This window comes from Erithacus rubecula (genome assembly GCF_903797595.1).
Source record: "Erithacus rubecula genome assembly, chromosome: 12".
NCBI classification, from domain to species: domain Eukaryota; kingdom Metazoa; phylum Chordata; class Aves; order Passeriformes; family Muscicapidae; genus Erithacus; species Erithacus rubecula.
The window spans coordinates 6,414,435-6,432,991 of record NC_136664.1 but is presented as its reverse complement, the minus strand read 5'-3'; the positions used below and the strand labels follow the sequence as shown (position 1 = coordinate 6,432,991).

At 50.5% G+C, this 18,557-nt stretch overlaps 1 protein-coding gene across 4 annotated transcripts in view; it reads right to left on the bottom strand.

Moving 5' to 3' along the window:
* Positions 1-2,425: 2,425 nt before the first annotated feature.
* CPNE2 (copine 2) overlaps positions 2,426-18,557 on the bottom strand; it is a 42,465-nt gene continuing 26,333 nt past the window's right edge. For 3 of the 4 annotated variants that reach the window (XM_079316237.1, XM_079316235.1, XM_079316236.1), the window contains exons 7-16: positions 16,903-16,992; positions 16,595-16,693; positions 15,761-15,847; positions 15,533-15,592; positions 13,100-13,233; positions 12,380-12,434; positions 8,142-8,193; positions 7,113-7,246; positions 3,856-4,092; positions 2,426-3,010 (exon numbers count right to left, since the gene is read on the bottom strand). In XM_079316237.1, the coding sequence (XP_079172363.1) occupies positions 2,903-3,010; positions 3,856-4,092; positions 7,113-7,246; positions 8,142-8,193; positions 12,380-12,434; positions 13,100-13,233; positions 15,533-15,592; positions 15,761-15,847; positions 16,595-16,693; positions 16,903-16,992 (1,056 nt within the window). In that variant the 3' untranslated portion in view covers positions 2,426-2,902. The remainder of the gene's footprint in view (positions 3,011-3,855; positions 4,093-7,112; positions 7,247-8,141; positions 8,194-12,379; positions 12,435-13,099; positions 13,234-15,532; positions 15,593-15,760; positions 15,848-16,594; positions 16,694-16,902; positions 16,993-18,557) is intronic. The other variant, XM_079316238.1, reaches the window with a different exon arrangement.

The window sequence follows — 18,557 nt, the reverse complement described above, 5'->3', positions numbered from 1 at the left end:
CTTTTGTACAGGGACTGGAGAATTCCAGAAGTAGGGCTGAGGATCCATCCTTATAATCTCAGTGTGCTGATGGGAGTTTGGAGGGTTGGAACAACTCAGCTGGGCTGCTCAGAGGTAGAAGTGTCTTTGTGTAGTCCTGCTGTATGTACTGCCCTTGTGAGACAGCAGCTGGTCAGTGTGTGCCAAAAGGCAGTTACCTGGAGGTTACACTGAGGGACTTGGGAGAGAGCAGCTGGGCTAAAAGAGAAAACAAGGCCTGTAGTGGATTCATGCCTTAGCTTGAGTGTTGAATTTTCCTAAGGAAATGGGGAGAGCTGTGCTCACAATGAAGCTATCCTTAGCCAAATACTTTTTGTGTTTGCACAGCTCTGTTTTAAGTTAGATCCTTACAAACACACTGCAATTTCTCCCCTGTTCTGGGCTGCCTGGAACCTCCTGTGTTTGCTCCAGAGTTGCTTCTGCCTCTTCTCTAGCTACTGTAATTATGGCACTTTAAGGTGGAAGATAAGTAGCAGCCTCCCTAATGCTTTGCTTTTGATGACTTTCATCTTACTGAGCTGTGGAATGAAATTGAAGTGGTACACAAAAAAAAAAAGCTTTTTTTTTTTTATTAAAGTTGCTTGGGCAAGAGCCTCAAGCCTCAAGGAGTTGGTATGAGAACTGCTGGTGTTCTTCCCTGGCATTAAACTAGATCAGTCATCTGACTGTAGAGTCAGAGCAGCCTGGCCCAGCTATCAACATGCTGGGACCATTTTCCTGAGTGGTATCTTGCACAGCTGCAGTCAAAATGCCTGATTTTGACAGAAATTTATAGTAGGAGTTTCCAGTCAATTGTGGCAAATGCAGTGGTGGGCTGCAGGTGAGATGGTGTGTATATTATGGTGTGTATATGGGGCCATGCAAGGCCAGGAGGAAACAATCCAGGAAAAGCAGATGTGCCTTTCTCCTGTTCCTGGAAGAATGGAATAAGACACTTGGGGAAATGCCTTTGAGTCTGAGTCAGCTCTGCTGTTCTCAAGGCCTGGCCCCTGTAAACAAACTGCAGAGCTGTCCCAGCTCCTCAGTCCATCCCTTGGTCCCATTTACCTTGGTAGATCAGAAGCCATCTGACATTAAAATACTCCAGTGCTGGGAGATGTGCTGGGAAGTGCAGAGTGCATGGGATGGAGGATAAATCAGACCTGAAAAGGGCAGCTGTGGCAGTAACCTTGCCCCAGGCTGCCAAAGCTGGAGACTAAGAGCAGGCTTTGGCTGGCTCCAGCAACTCTCATTCACTGGTGGATTTAGAGATATTTTTTTGTTATTTTTAGGAAAAAAACATGAAGCATAGTGTGTGCTTCATCCCCTCCCCAGGGACAGCTCAATAAACCACTTGTTGTCTGTGCTAGTTGTTAAAGCTTCAGCGAGGTGTTAAAAAAAACCCAACAAACCCCCACAAACACTCTACTAGCAGAAGAGCTTACAAGCTCCTGCAGCTGCGTGCGAGGTTCTCTTATGGAAATTAAATTTTAAAAAAAGTTTTTCTAAAGCCACAGACTTCGATCTGGAAGCTGAGCTGGATACAGCATTATTTTTAAACAAGCCACCCTTCAAAGGCTGCTTCTCCCTTTGGAATAGGGTGATGTTGGTTGTTTATTTTCCCTTCCAGGAGGTTTTGCAAGGCAAATGTTTCTCGGAGCAGTCCCACCTCTCCCAAGGGATGGGGTCTCACCCAGAGCTGTGCTTGGAGCAGACTCACTGTGGGACTGCCCGGGGCCATCTGTGTGCTGGTGACTCGGTGGCAGCAGTGACAGCCACAAGGCTGCTGGCAGACAGCACAACCAGTAGCACACACCTGTGCAGAAAGGCTTTATATAGGGACAGCAACCTCCCAGCTCAAAAGCTTCCATGAAGGGGGAGGAGACTGGAGTCCAGTCTGCTTGAGTTGGGAGTAGGGCTGGTGATCCCTGCCGGATATTCAACAGCACACTCAGCTTCAAAGGACCTTAATCTAGTTAGGAACAGCATAAAGCAGTAATTAGCACATTGCTGATGAGCAGCTCAAAGGAGCTGCTGGAGAGCAGGATTTCATTATCCAGCCCATCTTCTCCCAGGCAGCAGGGAGCTTTTGTTACTCAGACTTGGAAAATTCTAGAGTTGAAGCAGCAGTGAACCATGAAACTCCCTTTGATGGTTTTTTGTGGGATCACTGGGTTTTCCCAGTCACACAGACTCAGCTCAGGCAGGCATTAGGGGCATGCTGCCTCCCTCAGGATATCCACCTTCACTAAATCTCCCTCTGGGATGCTATCATTGACAGTGTGGGGCACAGCCAGCAGAGCAACTGAGGGACCAGGACAGGTCCTGTCAGGGTGACTCCAAACACCCAGCACTACTGACAACATAATCTGATCCCAGACCTTCCCATTTAGAAGACTCTTGTTTTAAATGTCCAAGTTTCTTTATTAACCTGAGTATAACAAATATAACATGTACACAGTATAAAAATGAACACAGAACCTGACAGGTGTACAGGTACAACACAAATACATGAACTATACAACGACCAGTTCATTGAATGATAATAATATATTAAGCATTTCATTGCTTGGAAAAAGCAAGTTTTGATCATAAAAATTGTATCCTGTACCACTGAAATTATACAAAGTACATTCAATACTGAAAAGTGACTCAACGGAGCAGGACCAAGGCATGGCCTGGCTGCTTAGTGTTACCTTGGGCCAAGACTGTACAAAATGAATCCAGACACTTTGCTGGGATGAGTCTTAAGAACTTAGCAATTAAATTAAGAAGTACAAAGTGTTTCAGGGAGGGTATTCTTCTCTTTAAAAGCATGTGGAACGTGCTTTTGGCAGGACCAACAGGCTTCGGTGACATGCAGAGGGTGCAGCCTGGCACGGCTCTACGCAGGCTCCGAGTTGATGGGTGGCAAGTTTTGGTGCTTGAAGTACTGCACAACTTGCTGGGGCAGCTCTGCCAGCACAGCTTTGGCCAGGGTCTCCTTGGGGACCTGTGAGCCAAAGGGAACCAACACCAGTGTTAGAACAGCCACAGGGGACTGACTGAGCAAACATGGCTGGGCTGTCCCCAGCTCCAGATCTTGGCATTTCATTTAATACCCCCTAGAGTCTCTTGATAGCCAGCATTTTATACACCTGGGTTTATTATGTTCTATACTACCCTTCCCTCCAGGAGAGACTCCACTGGTACAGAGGAATAAAACATCCTGGGAAGGTCAGAAAAAACAGGTGTAAATATCAGGAGGGGAAAGAGAAAGACACTGATTAATTGCAAAAAAGTGGAAGATAAGCACAAGCTCTATCCTTGGCAATCAATCCTTTGCCAGCCACAGCCTCTGTCCCAGAGTTGTCTCCTGGATGACTGCAATGGACTCATCTCACAGAGGGGATGTGCAGGGCCAGTGCCACCACTGCCCCTTCCCACAGGGGATCAGGGGGCATGGGGACAGTTCAGCATGGAGCCCTCGGGGTGTGGCACAGCAGGGAGCTGGATGAGGCCTGAGAGGGACTCACCAAAACCAGCACAGGACTGTGGTGAAGGATGTGAGGAATCAGGAGCCCAGATCCTGCTCTGAGACACTGGTTTTTGCTCCCACCTGTCTGACAATGACAGGGAAACATGGCATGCTCAGGTGGAGCCCTGCAGAGCACAGTTACCGCTCCCTGCCCCTGCCTGCAGTGCTGATTTATGTGATGCATACCAGAGCATCCCTGATAAGACAGGGTAAGACAGGCAGGTACCCCCTGCCTCTGCCTGCCTCTACCATGGTTGTTGCACTTCAGGGTGATTGCAGGTGTGCCACTGCCCTGTGCTCAGCTCCCCGCCCTGACTCACGTTGCGGAAGTTGCGGAAGGGCACGAACTGGACGATGTCGCGCACGGCCTCCTCGCCCGTGTAGGAGTGCAGCACCCGGCTGTCCCCGTCCAGGAACTCCATGGCAGCAAAGTCAGCGTTGCCCACGCCCACGATGATGATGGACATGGGCAGCTTGGACGCCTGCACCACGGCGTGCCTCGTCTCGTCCATGTCGCTGATCACCCCGTCCGTGATGATGAGGAGGATGAAGTATTGCTGTGCAGGGCAGGGCACAGGGTCAGAGCCAGTGGGATGGATCCCAGACACCCCCACACTGCAGCCAGGGCTCACTCTGGGAGCTGTGAGTGGCCAAGGTGCTCACATGAGGGCTGGCAGGTCTGGGGATTTGGGGGTGAGGTTCCCAAATTTCCACCATTTCCCAGCACAGCTGGCATCACGCCCTTTAGCAGAATCCAGAAATTCAGGTGCTCCTATTCCCCCTGGTTTTTGAAAGATCTTAATCAAACAACAAACCAGCTTTCACTCCAAAATATTTTTCTGATTGCTGATTTACTGTACCTAAAACAAAAAAACTCACCTTCTAAACTGTACAGGATCCCTGTCAGGGCCAAGAGGATTTCATGGTAGGGACATGAGCCCAACTGGGAAATGAAATCTCCCTCTGCCTGCACAATGGGGTGTGTTTTGGGCTGCTCCCCATCAACATCTCCCTGCTCTGATGGGGAGCATCTCCTGTACTGCACTGCCAGGCTGTGGGGCCACCCTCTGCTCAGGGCCTGTCCATCTCCTGTGCAAAGCCATGGGTATGGGACACACTGAGGGGGCATGCAGAGGATATCCCCAGCTGGGGGATGACAGAGCAGCAGCATTAGAAACTGCTCCCTTTCCCTTGGGAAAAGGAGGGCACCAGGGCCACTCCTGCAGAGCTGGGGAAGGATGGACAAACAGATGGACAGATGGCCCTGCTGGACGCAGCTCAAACCTGGAGCATGTGGACCCCCCAAAATCCCATCTCCTCTGTCTCCAGGGAAAGTAATGACTCAATTTTGGCACATTACAGAGCCTGCTCATGCTGGAGAAATGACGAAAACAAGCACTTAAGAGCATTAAAGCCCTTTGTTCTCCTCATTCTTTCCATTTCCTCTGAAAACCGCTAGTGCAGCATCCTGGAAGAGCAAAGGAAGGAATGCTGCCCCAAGCCTGTTTTTCTGGTCTTCCTCCAGTCCACGTCCCCTGAAACCTTCTCTAAGCTTCATCCACTACTGATCTGCAGTGCTAAACTCCAAGTACTAACAAGGCTGTGTAGAGCTTAAACACAACCTGAGGACATGGGTGAGGAGATTTTCCCAAGTCAGACCCTTCCCCACTCCAGCCCCTTTTGATGCATTAATCCTGCCTGCACAGGATTTTTATCTAAATGTTTACTTTTGAGAGTAAATCCTGGTGAAATGTAAGTCTGCAGAGCAGAATTGCAACATCTGAGTTTGAAGGACTAAACTAAACTGCAGGAGAGGACCTGCACTGGTCAAAACTGGAAGCAGGACTTAGACCTCACCCCATCTGGGAACCAGGACGGGAGGAAGAGTATAAAACCTTGAGGGGAGTAGCTGATAATGACTTTAAGCTGATTCTCCCTTTCCCTATCAGACCACTCTACTGGAAACATGGAAAGGGTTATTTCCCTTTGTTCCCTTTTTTCTGTGAAATCCCTAACAAGATCTGAGAAAAATGCTGGAAAGTATGCAGGAAAAGGGGTGGGGAGGCAGAGCTTGTCAAATGTTTATCACAACATATTTCAGAGGTCAAAAGAAGTAAGAGCTGATGCTGGAGATCAGCCTCAAAGCCCAGGGGCTGTGCAGGGGTGATGAACATCACTGCAAGCAAGGGACCAGGGGGCAGTGCTGGAGAGCATCAGTGGGAGATTCCCCAAGGAGCAGTGACAGTTTTGGTGGTGTCAATAAATGACAGCAGGACAGGAGTGCTGGTGGCACCTCCGGGCTCCAGCTGCAGTTCCCAGCCAGAGTGGCACCTCTGCCAAGCCACAATCAGAGCTGCTGATGCACAGGGACCAGGCTGGGGGGGTCTATTACACACCAACGCAGCAGCACCTGCCTCCTTTCTCCTGTTTTCCCTGTTAAAATGGCTGATCTCTGCATCCCCATGGGCTCCTGGGATGATTCCTGATCCATTTGTTAATGATATCAGCAATTAGGCTTAGGCGGGTGAGCAGGACTGGGAGGGATTAGGCAGCACTGAACAGCATGAGATGAGAAAAGGGGAGGTTTGGATGCAGGGACCCTGCTGGAAAGGTGAGTTTTAATTCCCCAAAGCTTATTAATCCTTTCCCCAAGAGTCAAATGGTGTAATATCCCTCTGTCCCTCCCCCAGCCCTAGGATGCTCTAGTCTCCCATCCCTTAAGAGCTGAGGGCTCTGTGTGTGATCCATGTTGCTATGGAAAAACCACGAGGTTTTTTGGTCTTGTTTGAAATGCTGGGAGCAAGGGAGAGGGGAGGAAGAGAAGGGCAGGTCCAGGCAGCCACTGAAGCCATCAGCACCAGGAGTGGCTTTGATGCAGGAGCTGAAGATGGGAGGGAAGAGGAGAAGACCCCGGGGGAGTGAGATCCCTCATCAATAACGCTTTGTGCTGCCAAAAAAACACCGAGCCAAGCCAGGCTTGCCTCTGACGGCACTATTAGTGCCCATTATTTAAAATCTCCCTTGATTAAACTATTAGTGCCAGCAAAGGGGTGCAATTTGCATACGATTAGCGCCTCTGCTCGGTGCTGAGCCCGTGGGCACTCCCTCCCCCACTGACAGCGACACAGAAAACGAAAAACTGAGGAGCGACCTGGATCTGTGCTGAATTAAACCAAATTCAGTATTTCCTTATGCCTGGAGCTGGGAAGAGCAACAGCACTCCCAGCAAGGCTGGAAAAGCTCCTCGTGGGAAAGAGGTTTTTGGTGTGATCCTGCTTTGTTCCAGGCAGGAATCAGGGAGGTTTTTACCCCAACATCTGCTGTGCAACTGCTGATGTCCAAGCTGAGCTGTTCTGGCCAGCAAAAGCCAGGGGCCAGACCTGCCATCCTCCACCTGCTGCCACAGGGACCCAAGGGAGCTGTATCTTACAGACTTCAGGTGCTCTTCACACCCCTAAGAGGACACTTTGCTCACCACTGGCAAGGCTGGACCCACAGGAAAGCCAGCTCAGGTTTTGTGATGCCCTGCCCAAAGCCATCAGGATTGCCATCACATCATGGGATCTTATGGACTTACCGATGCAGTTTCCTGCTGGGTGGCTTGAGCTGCAAAACGAGCCACGTGGTTGATGATGGGGGAGAAGTTGGTGGGTCCATAGAAGCGGATGTGGGGCAGGCAGGCAGAGTATGCTTGGACAATGCCCTCCACACCTTCAGGGAAAGCAGAGAAACCAGGCATTACAGACTGTCACAACTCAGGACCACAGCAAGCCCAATTAAGAATCATTAGCTCATGCTGGCATGAAGTCAGATCTATTCCCAACACATCCAGATCTACAAGTTTCTTCCACCCCAAATCTCTGAATATCCATTGTTTGCTCTTCAGTCACTTTGCAGTGGGTCCTTATACCTTCTGTGGTAGGAAAGCCCTTGTAGTGCCCACAGTCAATGAAGGCATTCCTTGGGATTGTGAAAAAAATCTCAGAATCAGCCAAGGATGAGGAACAAACAGAAAAGCAACTCCTGGTCTCTGAACATCACCAAAAAATGATAGAGGGTCCATGGTAGCCCTTACCACTTAGGGTTTGAGCAGTCCTTCAGCCATCACTGTGAGCAGCTATCAGCTGCTAAATGGAGCATTAAGGCTGAATTCCCCATCTGCTAAACAGGCCTTGTGTTTCTTGCAGCCTTGCTGGGAGAGCAGACGGCTGGTAGGACACACCAGACAGCAGAGCGAGGGTGGATTTTACACAGTCTGAATCCAGCTGCATCTTACCCTGGCCCTTCCTACACACCCCCAAATTTTCTGTGCTTCCCTCTGAGTGTGCCTTTAGCTGTGCTCTGCTTCACTGTCCATGTCTGCCTCTGAACATGCCTTGAAAAATCCCCATGATCATAGAATCATGGAATGATTCATGTTGGAAGGGACCTTAGAGATCATCTAGCACCAACCACACTGACACCACATCAGTGGTGATGCCATCCACTAGATCAGGCTGCTCAGGGCCCCATCCAACCTGGCCCTGAACACATCCAGGGATGAAGGACGAAGGACAGAAGGCACTGAAGGCATCTAAGGAGTCCTAAAGGCCTGCCAGATGCATACCTGAACAGAATGGATTCCTGGGATTGAAGTTAATGGCAAACTCATGGGATACCTGTGGAGAAGAAAAGACCCAAATTAATCCGCAGGGCCAGTGCAGGGCAGGCAGCTCATTAACAGTTTAGCTGATGCTGCAGGGCTGGTTTAGGTGTGATGCTCCCCTGGAGCAGAACCAGGTGGTCACAGAGTTATGGTCCATCCTGCTGGGTCAGTGACACTTCCCAGCCCTCTGCTACCAAACACCAAACACAAACATGGTCAGGGCTGAGCAGCACTGGAGGATGAACCAGTTCCCCAGTGCCCCCATCATAGAGCCTGCTGAACTTATCACACTATACATTCTTCCACGGTTATCAAAGCAGGTCTGTCCATGAGGCTTCTTGCTGGCTGCCCAGAGGGGAAGCAGGTAGAAGGTATGCTCTCATTAAATTGTGCCATCTCACCAGTCACTAGGAGAAATTACTTCATCCTGTTGCAGGATTTAAAGGGAGAAAACTCAAACTCATCACGGGCAGTCCCAGTCCTGGCAGCATCCCCATTCTCCATCTCTGCACAAGGATGATGCAGCAGGAGGGAAGAAGGCACAGAGTGAGCTTGGTTGAAGACCTGGTGTGGCATGTCAGGTGCAACAGCAAACCAGCAGCTGATTAACTTCATCATCTGGGCCAGCATGAGGGCGGAAGGCAGCGTGGGAGAGGAGCATGAAAGCTTGGGTGTGATGGACAGTGAGTTCCAGCACAGTCTGGGCTGGTTTTCATTGCCCATGAACCCATCCTTCCACCACAGCACATCCAAGACCCTTCAGTTTTTCCACCACCTCCTTTAAAGATGAAGGAGATGGTCTTGCAAAAAGGTCTGGTGGCAAGAGCAGACAGCTCTCACACCTTGATCCCTGGACAGCAGCTGCTTTGAGCCTGTCTCTGCCAGCAAAGAAAGCTCAGCAGCCCAGCTGCAAGAGAGAGCTCCTGGCTTCAAGAGAGAGCTCCTGGCTTCCAGCATGACCCTTTCCAGGGCTGGTGTGGGTCAACAGCCACCAGATGTGTGGGGTTAGACATTCCCTGCTCTGCTCTCAGCAATTTAGGCACTCTAAGAAGCAAACAGACTCTCAAGGATATACAATTGCCTCTTCCAGCACCTCTGAATTTGAAGGGGTCATTTGGGTTTTCAGGCCACCAGCTCAAGGACTCTGAAACAAAATGCTCCCACCCTGTTCGTGCCAGTGTTACAAAACAAGGATATTGTCTCCCTCTCGGAAGGGTGGAGGTTTGCTGAGCTTTTCAGCATGGGAATTGCTTCGGGACACGAATATTCCCAATGCTGGCAGAAACGAATGTCCTGCAAAGCACCGTCTGAACCAGAGTCCTCCCCAGGCTGCAAACACAGCACGCTGTGATTCAGACTTGCCAATTATGCTGGGCATTGTGTCGAAAGCAGCAGAAACTGTTTTTACAAGAGGCTGTGGGGTGGGAAACAGCAACCAAACAAAAGTAAAGTCAACCAAAATCTTCCCCGTGCTGCAAAGCTGATGGGCTGCCTGGCTGTTGACTGGCCACAGCCTGCTCAAGTCTCTTCAGGGCTGCAGAGCACAGCCAGCAGCACTCACCAGGTTAGAGAAAGCTGAATCTATCACTGTGTTTTGCATACACCCCTTCTCAGAGAAGCCTTGATTTGGGCAATATACCCAAATTCAGTTGACTTGTGGTTGTAATGGGCTTGCTTCTTTTTTTGCTTTAGATGATGTTCAAAATTCTGCCACAAGTATTTATAGATAAGGCAGGCAGAAATATTTCCATGTTTTGCTCTGCAAAAGAGGTGTTTCTCTTTCTTTTAAGATGACATGAAATGATTTCAAGCTATATTCCTCAGTGTCTACAGAGCAGAAACCCTACATGACAAAAGTGTTGCAAAACCTCCTCTGGAGTTTTTATGAATTTTACATATATATAAAAATATATATGTGTATATATATGCTAAAAAAATCAGCAGAAGGGCTTCAATATAACAAAAAAATTTAAAGAAAGGATGTCATTCCCAATTCAGCTTGTACTTTGAAAACAGTTTCTGTGCAATCCAGCCAAATGTACACGAATCACCTACAGGTATCCCATTCCCCAGTAACTCACAGGGAGAAACTTCTGATCCACCCCAAAGGGTAAGACCAACCTCACTGAGGGTTCTCTGCCACCCCCAGAAGGAATCCCACCCCTGCTATAACTCAGTTTCCCTATATATAAGTCAAAAAAGCACGGAAAGCATTGGAGGCTGCACATCAAGCTGCCAGCATCCTCAGGCTGATCCCATCCCCCAAATCAGGTCACCCGTGTGGCTCCAACATTAAGAATCCCCCTCTCTGCTGCTGCTTTGCCTTTGCTCATCCCCCAGAAACCACAGCCCATCTGCTCCCCTCTCCTGTTCCCTGCCAGGAGCCACTCGAGGCTCTCCACAGAGCTGTTACACAGCAAGATGTTCTTTGACATTTCCAACGCGACTTTTGTGTGCAAAACATCTTCTCCGATGGGCGCCCGAGAGGCGTTGGGGGAGCCATGGCAACGGAGCACAAAGCACCATTTATGCCTCTTGTATCTCCTGGCAATCTTTGCTTGGGTCTGTGGGTCCCTGGTTCCTGTCCACCGTCACACAGGGCACAGGTTTTCATGAAGAGCTGCTGCTTTGGCTTTGAAATTACCCAACGAGCCTTGATTGCCAAAAAATCTTTAGTGAGTGAATGGAGGCAGTGATGGTTAGAGAGAGCTGGGGAGAGATGAAGCTCCAAGCTGGAGGGGTGCAGGGAGATGCCCCACTGATAACTTGAGACAACTGATGGGTCGTGGGGGACCTGCAGGCATGGACCAAGCACTGGGGAGAACAAGCTGCTCCCCACTGGGGTTTGTTTGGGCTCAAAAATCATTCTGCATAAAAATAAGGTGGTTTTTTTTCTGGTAGGTTTTACAGAGCATCTTCAGGCCCACAGGAGGTACATGCAGAGCCCCCAGCCCTCATCCTCAACCCAGCACCCACCTCCAGTATTACCAGAGGGGCTGTTTCCAGCCCAGCAATGCCCTTCCCATGGGCACTGACTCACACATATGGGCAGCAGAACAGGATGCTCTCCATGATGATCCTGAGCTGCTGTGCCCTTTCCATCCCTACTGCATTTGCCATTCCCATTCTTCTCCCCAAGTAATAAAGCAGCTGGCAGCAGCTGGCTCTTAGATCTTGGAAGCTGCCTACCTAGATTTTCCCAACAAAAGTGATAAAGTGATAGACCAGAGACATTTGCAGGCCAAGGAGGATGAATCAGCTCCAAAGTGCACATGGAGGGATCTCCTCCTGTGGCTGGCAAACAGCAAGAGATCCCACTTGAGTCATATGAATTCTGGCTGCCAGCAGAGCAGAGAAAAGCACAAAGCCAGAGTGGGCAGGACATCCCCAGCCATGAGGGTTGGCAGTGATGAGCTTCCCAGCCCAGTTCCCAGCTGCTCATGACTTATGTGCCCCGCTGTGCTCAGCCCAGAGCACAGCTCCCCTCCCACAGAACACAAAGGGCTCGCTGAGATTCAACCCCAGCCTGAAGCTGGGAACGCCTCAAAACCAGTGAGCAGAAAGAAAATGCACAGGAAGGGCGTGAGCAAAGAGTGGCCAAAAGACCCAGCCAGTAATTAATGATGGTGGTGTCCCAGCACATTGTCTCAGCTGGGAGAAGATGCTCCCCATCTGCCAGCCAGGCTGCAGGAACAGCCCCATTCCCTGCCCTCCAGATCAGCAGGTCCTTGGAGGACCAGTGTCTAATCCTAACCAAAGATCAAGGTGGATTTTTGGGAAGGCTCCTCTGCTTCAGTCCTTGCAGGCTCGGCCTGTGCAACATCTCATCAAGGCTCCCGAGCTCCCAGCCCCCTTCCAGACTTAGCTGCTGTCTGACACATTCATCCAGAGGCCTCTTCCCTTCCCCAGAACTGTTCCTGCCTTCTGCCAGGAGAATGAATCAATGCCTGGCTCTGCCCATTAATGCCAGGGAGCTGCTGCTTTCATGCCAGTGCAGAATGAAGGAATGGGCTGCTTATGCCCCATCCCTGCCTCGTTGCCCACCCACACTGACACATCTCACTGGCTGAGATTCCACATCTGCCCATTCTCCCTCTCCCCAGCAGCTTTTCCCTGACCAAGCCCTGGCAGTTCTGCTCCTGCCCAGGCAATATCAGGACAAACTCATCTCAAACACTCAAGTGGCCACAGAATTTCACCTTCCAGTCTGGCGGGAGCTGGGCACCGAATCCCAGAGCAGGAAACATCTTGTCCCTAAAGAGAAGGAGGAAAACATATGGGTGTACTGACACACACAAAGCAGGCTTGCGCAGATTTTCCCAAAACATACAGTGCTTTTAAATGGGAGATGAACACAGAGAACAGATATTCCCCCTTGAATTTGATCTTTAGAGAAAAAAGAGTCCAGCTTTGCTCTGTTTCCCATAGAGACCAAGAGCATCCTCCTGCCCAAACACTTGCGTCTCCTGCAGGCAGGTAACCCTGGAGATATTAAGAAATGAACAATCTACTTTGGTCACAAAAGCCATCACAGTGAGAGCAACAGACTTCTGTTTTGTTTTCTCTATCAATGTCTGAGATGACATTTTTCTGGTATTTTCTGCACTCCTCAGGATGTCTGAGGAACGAGGCAATCTGGGGTCACAGCTCTGACAGTAAACAACAGTGAGCTGAGGGCACCTGTCCCCAGCAGAGGATGCTCCACCTCTGCTAATGCTCCTTCCTCTCCACAGCAGCAACGGGGGGAGAGGAGAAAGCCTGTGCCAACCCTCTCCTCCTGCATCCTGATGTTCATGGTAAATAACATCCTTAAGGTATTATTTATCCCTGAATCAAGGCAGATGCATTCCAGAAACTTCTTGGGAAGCCAGGGAAACATCTGCAAAACAGGGGTGGTGGCAGAAGGGCAGGGTGCTTACGAGTCATAGTCCTGGATGATCTGGCCAACAGCCCAGATGGCTGACAAGTACTCGTTTGTCCCCAAGGGGTTGATGTAGTGCAAAGAGGAGGGTTCCTGGGGGTTCCCATTGGAAGCTGTGAAGTCAATCCCAACCTGGAGGACAAGAGAGATGCACAAACCCATCCTCTGTTAGTAAATGCCACCAGAGACCTGGCCACCAAGCCTCCACTGCACACACAGTTTCCCTCAAACCCCAAATCTCAAACGTTTGAAAAAGTTTAACAAAATCCATTTTATCACCTTCCCTGCAAAAAAGCTGATTAAATAATACATTAGGCAAAGTCATTCACTCTTACCTCTCCCCTTTTCATCAAAGAGCATCACATAAGGTGTCCCCAAGCAGTCCCTACTCCTGGAGGAAGCCACCACCACTGAGGACTTTGGCTGTCCATCTCCCAGGTGCACAGGAACTGAGTAGCCCCAGGGACACCAAGGCAGCCAGAGCCATCTGGGTATCTGGATCTCAAGGTCTTTGACCAAAGAATCCCAACCCTGAGCAGATCTTTCCCTGCAGGCAGGAAGACCTGCTCTTCCCCAGGCTTCCCCAGGGACCAATATATGCTGAGCTCTCAGGGGACTCTGTCAGGAAGGCACTCATTTTTCTCCTTCCTAAATTAGGCTTTCTATTTAAAGGCATTTGTAGAAATCAGACCCAGATAAATCTGGCCAGAAGAGGAGAGATGCTGAGCCACCCAATTCGATTTGACTGGGAAGGGAGAGTTGGGACGAGGCAAAAGGCAGCGTGACTGCACTCCACTTGTGTGCTTAGCAAAGAGGCACAACCCAAAATAACTCCACTGCCTAAATTGAGCTCAGGCATTCTGCAGGAGATTTTGCTCCATATCCATAATGGGAGAGGACAAATGGCAGTTTGGCTGAGGCAAGAAGACATCCCAGCCCAGGATGTGCCACCTCCTTGTGCCAGGGTGGCTGGTAAAACACACATGGCAGGACAAGGGAAGGTGTTTCTAAACTGGAAGAGTGTGGGTTTGGATTGGAGATAAGAGTGAGGGTGTGCACGGTGAGGGTGGTGAGGCTCAAGTTGTGCAGAGGAGCTGTGGCTGCCCCATCCCTGCAAGTGCTTGGGCCAGGCTGGATGAAGCCCTGGGCAAGCTGGTCCAGTGGAAGTTGTCCCTGCCTATGGCAGAGGGCTGGAATGAGATGATCTTTGAAGGTCACTTCCAACCCAAACCATCCTATGGGTCCATGAACACCTAACTTCTTTGCAAACAACTGTGTGACCTCACCAAAGCTGTGGTTCACCTCTGTAGCACCCAGTGCCCAGCTCTGCCCAAGGCACCATGGCCAGGGAGCAAGAGGGAAACTGAGGCACAGGGTGGGGGCTCAGTGCAGTAAGGGCCCTGCTCATGCAAGCAATGTCACCAAGAGCAGCACCTGGGCCATGTCTGAGAGGGACAGAGCTGCTCTGCTGCCAACACCTCTCTGTGGCTTCACCCTTCTGTCCCCAGCCCTCCCTCGGTGGGGAGGACACCAGTGTCCTTTCCAAACAGCAGGGAGTCTGTGCAGCATCCTCCTGCCAGCTCAGGTGTTCTGCAGTGTTGCACCCTTTGGAGCAAAAACGCCTTGGGAGGAGGGGGAGGAGCCCTCCAATAACCAGTAGATCTTTAGACGGGGGGAAAATTTCTGCATTCAAACCTAATTCACACAAGAGCTCTGTACTACCAATAAATTCACTGATTTTCTCTTCTATTCACTCTCCAGCAGCACGACCAAAGCACACACAGGCAGAACAGCACACAAAAAGCTCTCCCAATCATTGCTGTTCCTATGGCAACTCTTCCTCCTCCTCCTACTCTTCCCCCATCATGTTTTCAGATAAAACAACAAAATACAAACTGATCTGTGAGTGCCTGCAGCTCTCTGGATACTGCACCAGGAAAGTTTGCAGAAATTGAAAAACCCACTTCTGCATTGTGGTGGTTTCACTCAGAATTGTCATGTTCTTGCTTATTTACTCCTGACAAGCCATGTTCCAGCTTGAAAGAAGGTGGAAATGTCAATAAAAATGCAGAAAACCATCTCTATAACACCCCAAAGCCTCCTATATGGGCTCAGAATAAGGAGAGCTTCCATACAAAATTGAGAGTGGTTAAAGCCTGAGATGGGGAGAGAAGCTGGTGACATTTTGTGAAGGGTCAGAAGGTCTCTTTGAAATTCTGGCCTCCAGCCAAAGTCCAGCCAGCTCCCTCCATGCTACTGGATGTACCTCAGCACCCCCAAAACCCCCAAACCCACACGGTTTAACAGCAAAACTGCCAGTTCCTTCAGGAAAAGTGACCCCAAGCTGGTGCCAAACCTCACACAGAACCTCACTCCCCACTCTGCCCATTACACAGGTGTTACTATTACTGGGCAAAGCAAAAGTCCTTACAGTGAACATCAGCTGGCAGCCTCCCAGGATGTAGTCCAGGAAGGAGAAATCTCTGGTTATCTGAAAGAAAAAAACAAAAAAATCCCAGAGCTTTAGCAATTGTCATCATTGCTCAGGCTATGCAGGTCCTTGGAAACACAAGAGAGGCAGAGGCAGAAGGGATGGGGGAGCTTGAGGAGACCCAAGATGAGTCAGGGGCTGAAGGAAACATCCCAGTAACATACTCACTTTGCAGGACTTGACAATGATGATCCCAGAGTTCTTGTAATTCTTTTTCTTCTTTTGCTTTTTGGGGTTAATGCACTCTAGCTCGAGCTGTAACACAGGAGACAGACCCTGGGGTGAGAGCAGTGCTGGGCTGTGCACCTGGCTGCAGAGGCCACCAGCAGCATGTCCTGGGGGAGCCTCCCTCCAGTGAGAAAAAGAAGATTTTATTGCCAGGCTATTGCAAATCCAGAGGAAAAACAGGCTCTGGCACCACCACCTTGTGCAGTCCTAGACAGGGCACTTTCCTGCCTCTGTGCCTCAGTTTCCCCAGACAGGAAACTCAGTGCACCACACATGGTGCTTTACACACCCTGGCCAAGATCTCCTGGCTGCAATGCTGGTGAGCACAGCAGTGCACAGCCCTGCTAGCCAGGGGTCTTCACAACATTCCTTCAGTCAGGAGGCATCTGCCAAGGGTCCTGGCCAGCACTTCAGGGCAAAACGGGGACACCTGTGGCACAAACTGAGTTGCAAGGCAGCTGGCACTCCTGGGGACCAAATTCAGCCCCAGCAGCAAGCCACACCTCCCCTTCTGGCCCCCCCAAACCACAGGGCACCCCCAAATCATGGGTGACATCCCAGCAGAGCCTGATTCTCAGCAAAGTCTGCCTTAGCTCTGCCTAGCTCAGATGTCTGAGCTACAGCCACAGCCTGGTCACTCATGGAGAGGGTGAAGGAGAAAGGAATTTAGGCTTGGCTTCTTCTAGCCCAGATTGAGGGTGCAAGTACCAAAGTCTCTCACCAACCCTGAGCAGCCCCTTCCTCATTCTTCCCCAAAAGCATGTCAGCACTCACTGGAGAGGCATCCTGGGCTTCACACAGCCTGGCCACTGAGGTCTGAAACTCCCCAATGAAGTCGTGCCCCCCATCGCTGTCGTAGTCGTAACACACCACCTGGGGTGGAAGGAGCACACACAGCCTCAGAAACAGGAATTCTGCTGAAGCCCCCAGCCTCTTCTGCTGGAGACCCCAAACAAGGAGTATTTTGTTGTTTTGGTGGTTTGCTGCTTTGGGGTTTGTTAATAAGCCAGCCATGGGGGCTCAGATGTTTAACAGTCAATCCCAGAGGCTGATCCCAATACCAGCCAAGGGCTCCCCTGTACCTTTATCAGCTTCTCCATATCTCCATCACACAGTGACACCAAAGGCACAGTGAACGGCTTCCAGACAGGATCCAGTGTGTATTTGATCACCTGGAGGTGGGAGCAGAGGCTGCTGTCACACTGGGCACATCCACAGGCAGAGATCAGCACAAAGCAGGGACACATCTCCACGATGGCTCCAGGCCAGGCAAGCTGCCTCAGCCCTCTCCTGCTTCCATAATTGAGACACAGCAGCTTGCCCTTCTCAGGCTGCAGCACGTGTGAATTAGAACAGGTTTATTTTCATGTGCTGGGTGATTTATCCACCTCTGGGAGCAATTAGATAAACTGCCTGAGAGAACAGCTGTGGCACACTGGGCAGCACGGGCACAGCAAAGCCTGAGCACAGGCACAGCCACTCACTCCACAGCTCCCAGGCCAGCAGCTGCTATTAATGCCCTGCATCCCACTGCCTGCCCCCCACTCAGTGCTTACAGCCCCCCAGCACCCAAACACAGCCCAAACCCATCTGGGGTCTGACCACTGAGAAGATGGAGCAGCAAGATGCTGCAACCAGCCCTGGAAAGCCAAAACAGCCCTGGGCACATTAAGCTCTCTTGTCTCATCTGTGTAACATCTGCTGCCTGAGCTGGAGAAATATTAATTGATGCTTTTTGACATTTCCTGAGAGAATGCAATTGCTTAGTAGAAAGCTAAGCAAACTGGAGCAGGCTCCAGGCACATGCTGTGTACATGGGAGGTGCCTGCAGGGCAGGCAAAGATCCCTTTTCACAAAGGTGTGGTGCTCACAAAGACAGATTCACAGGGATATGAAGAAAGGCACAGGCAGCAAGTTAACCCTTCTCTGTGCAAAGCAAACATATCTGGTGTGGAGGAATCTGGATCTGTGCAGCTGGGACAGTCCCTGCACAGAGCAGTGAGGAACAGACCAATGGCTGCTGCTGGGGGCAAACTGGGAGCTGCAAGGGACCCAGAACTGGCATCCTGTGTGACAGCCAGGCTCTTACTGAGGCTGGGGGAAACCCTGACACTGCAGGAACAGTTTAGCTGAGTTTGTAAACACCTCCCCCAGGAGCCTGGGAGAGCAGGGAGAGCCCACACATCCCAAGATGCTGCCCACAGGCTGCCAGGTCGACAGGGTGGGTGGGGAAGGATCCAGAGTTCCAGCTGAGCATTCACAATTGTGCTCAGACAACAAGGTGCAATAGTGCATTAATCCTGCCCTGTCAGACCTGCCCTGTCCATTGTGGCAGGGGAAATGCCAGCTGGAAGCTGTTTATATTCCTGCACTGAAAGCTGCAAGAATGGAAAACTTAATTTCTTCTTACCCAGCCACAAAACACAAATATGGTCACAGTATCATGGAATGGTTTGGGTTGGAAGGGGCATTAAAGATCATCCAGTTCCAATCCCCTGCCATGGGCACAGACACTAGACCAGGTTGCTTCAAGAACCATCCAACCTGGCCTTGAACACTTCCAGGGATGGGGCACCTAATGTGCTCTCTCCCAGGGCAGCTGGATGCACTCAGGGCTGGTAAGGTGGAGGCTGTTGGAGCACCCATTACTTGAAAGAAAACTTGATCCAGTGAGACAGGACAATGGGACAGTATTGACTTCTGCTCCCCACAAAGCCGGCTTGCTTCCAGAGATGCC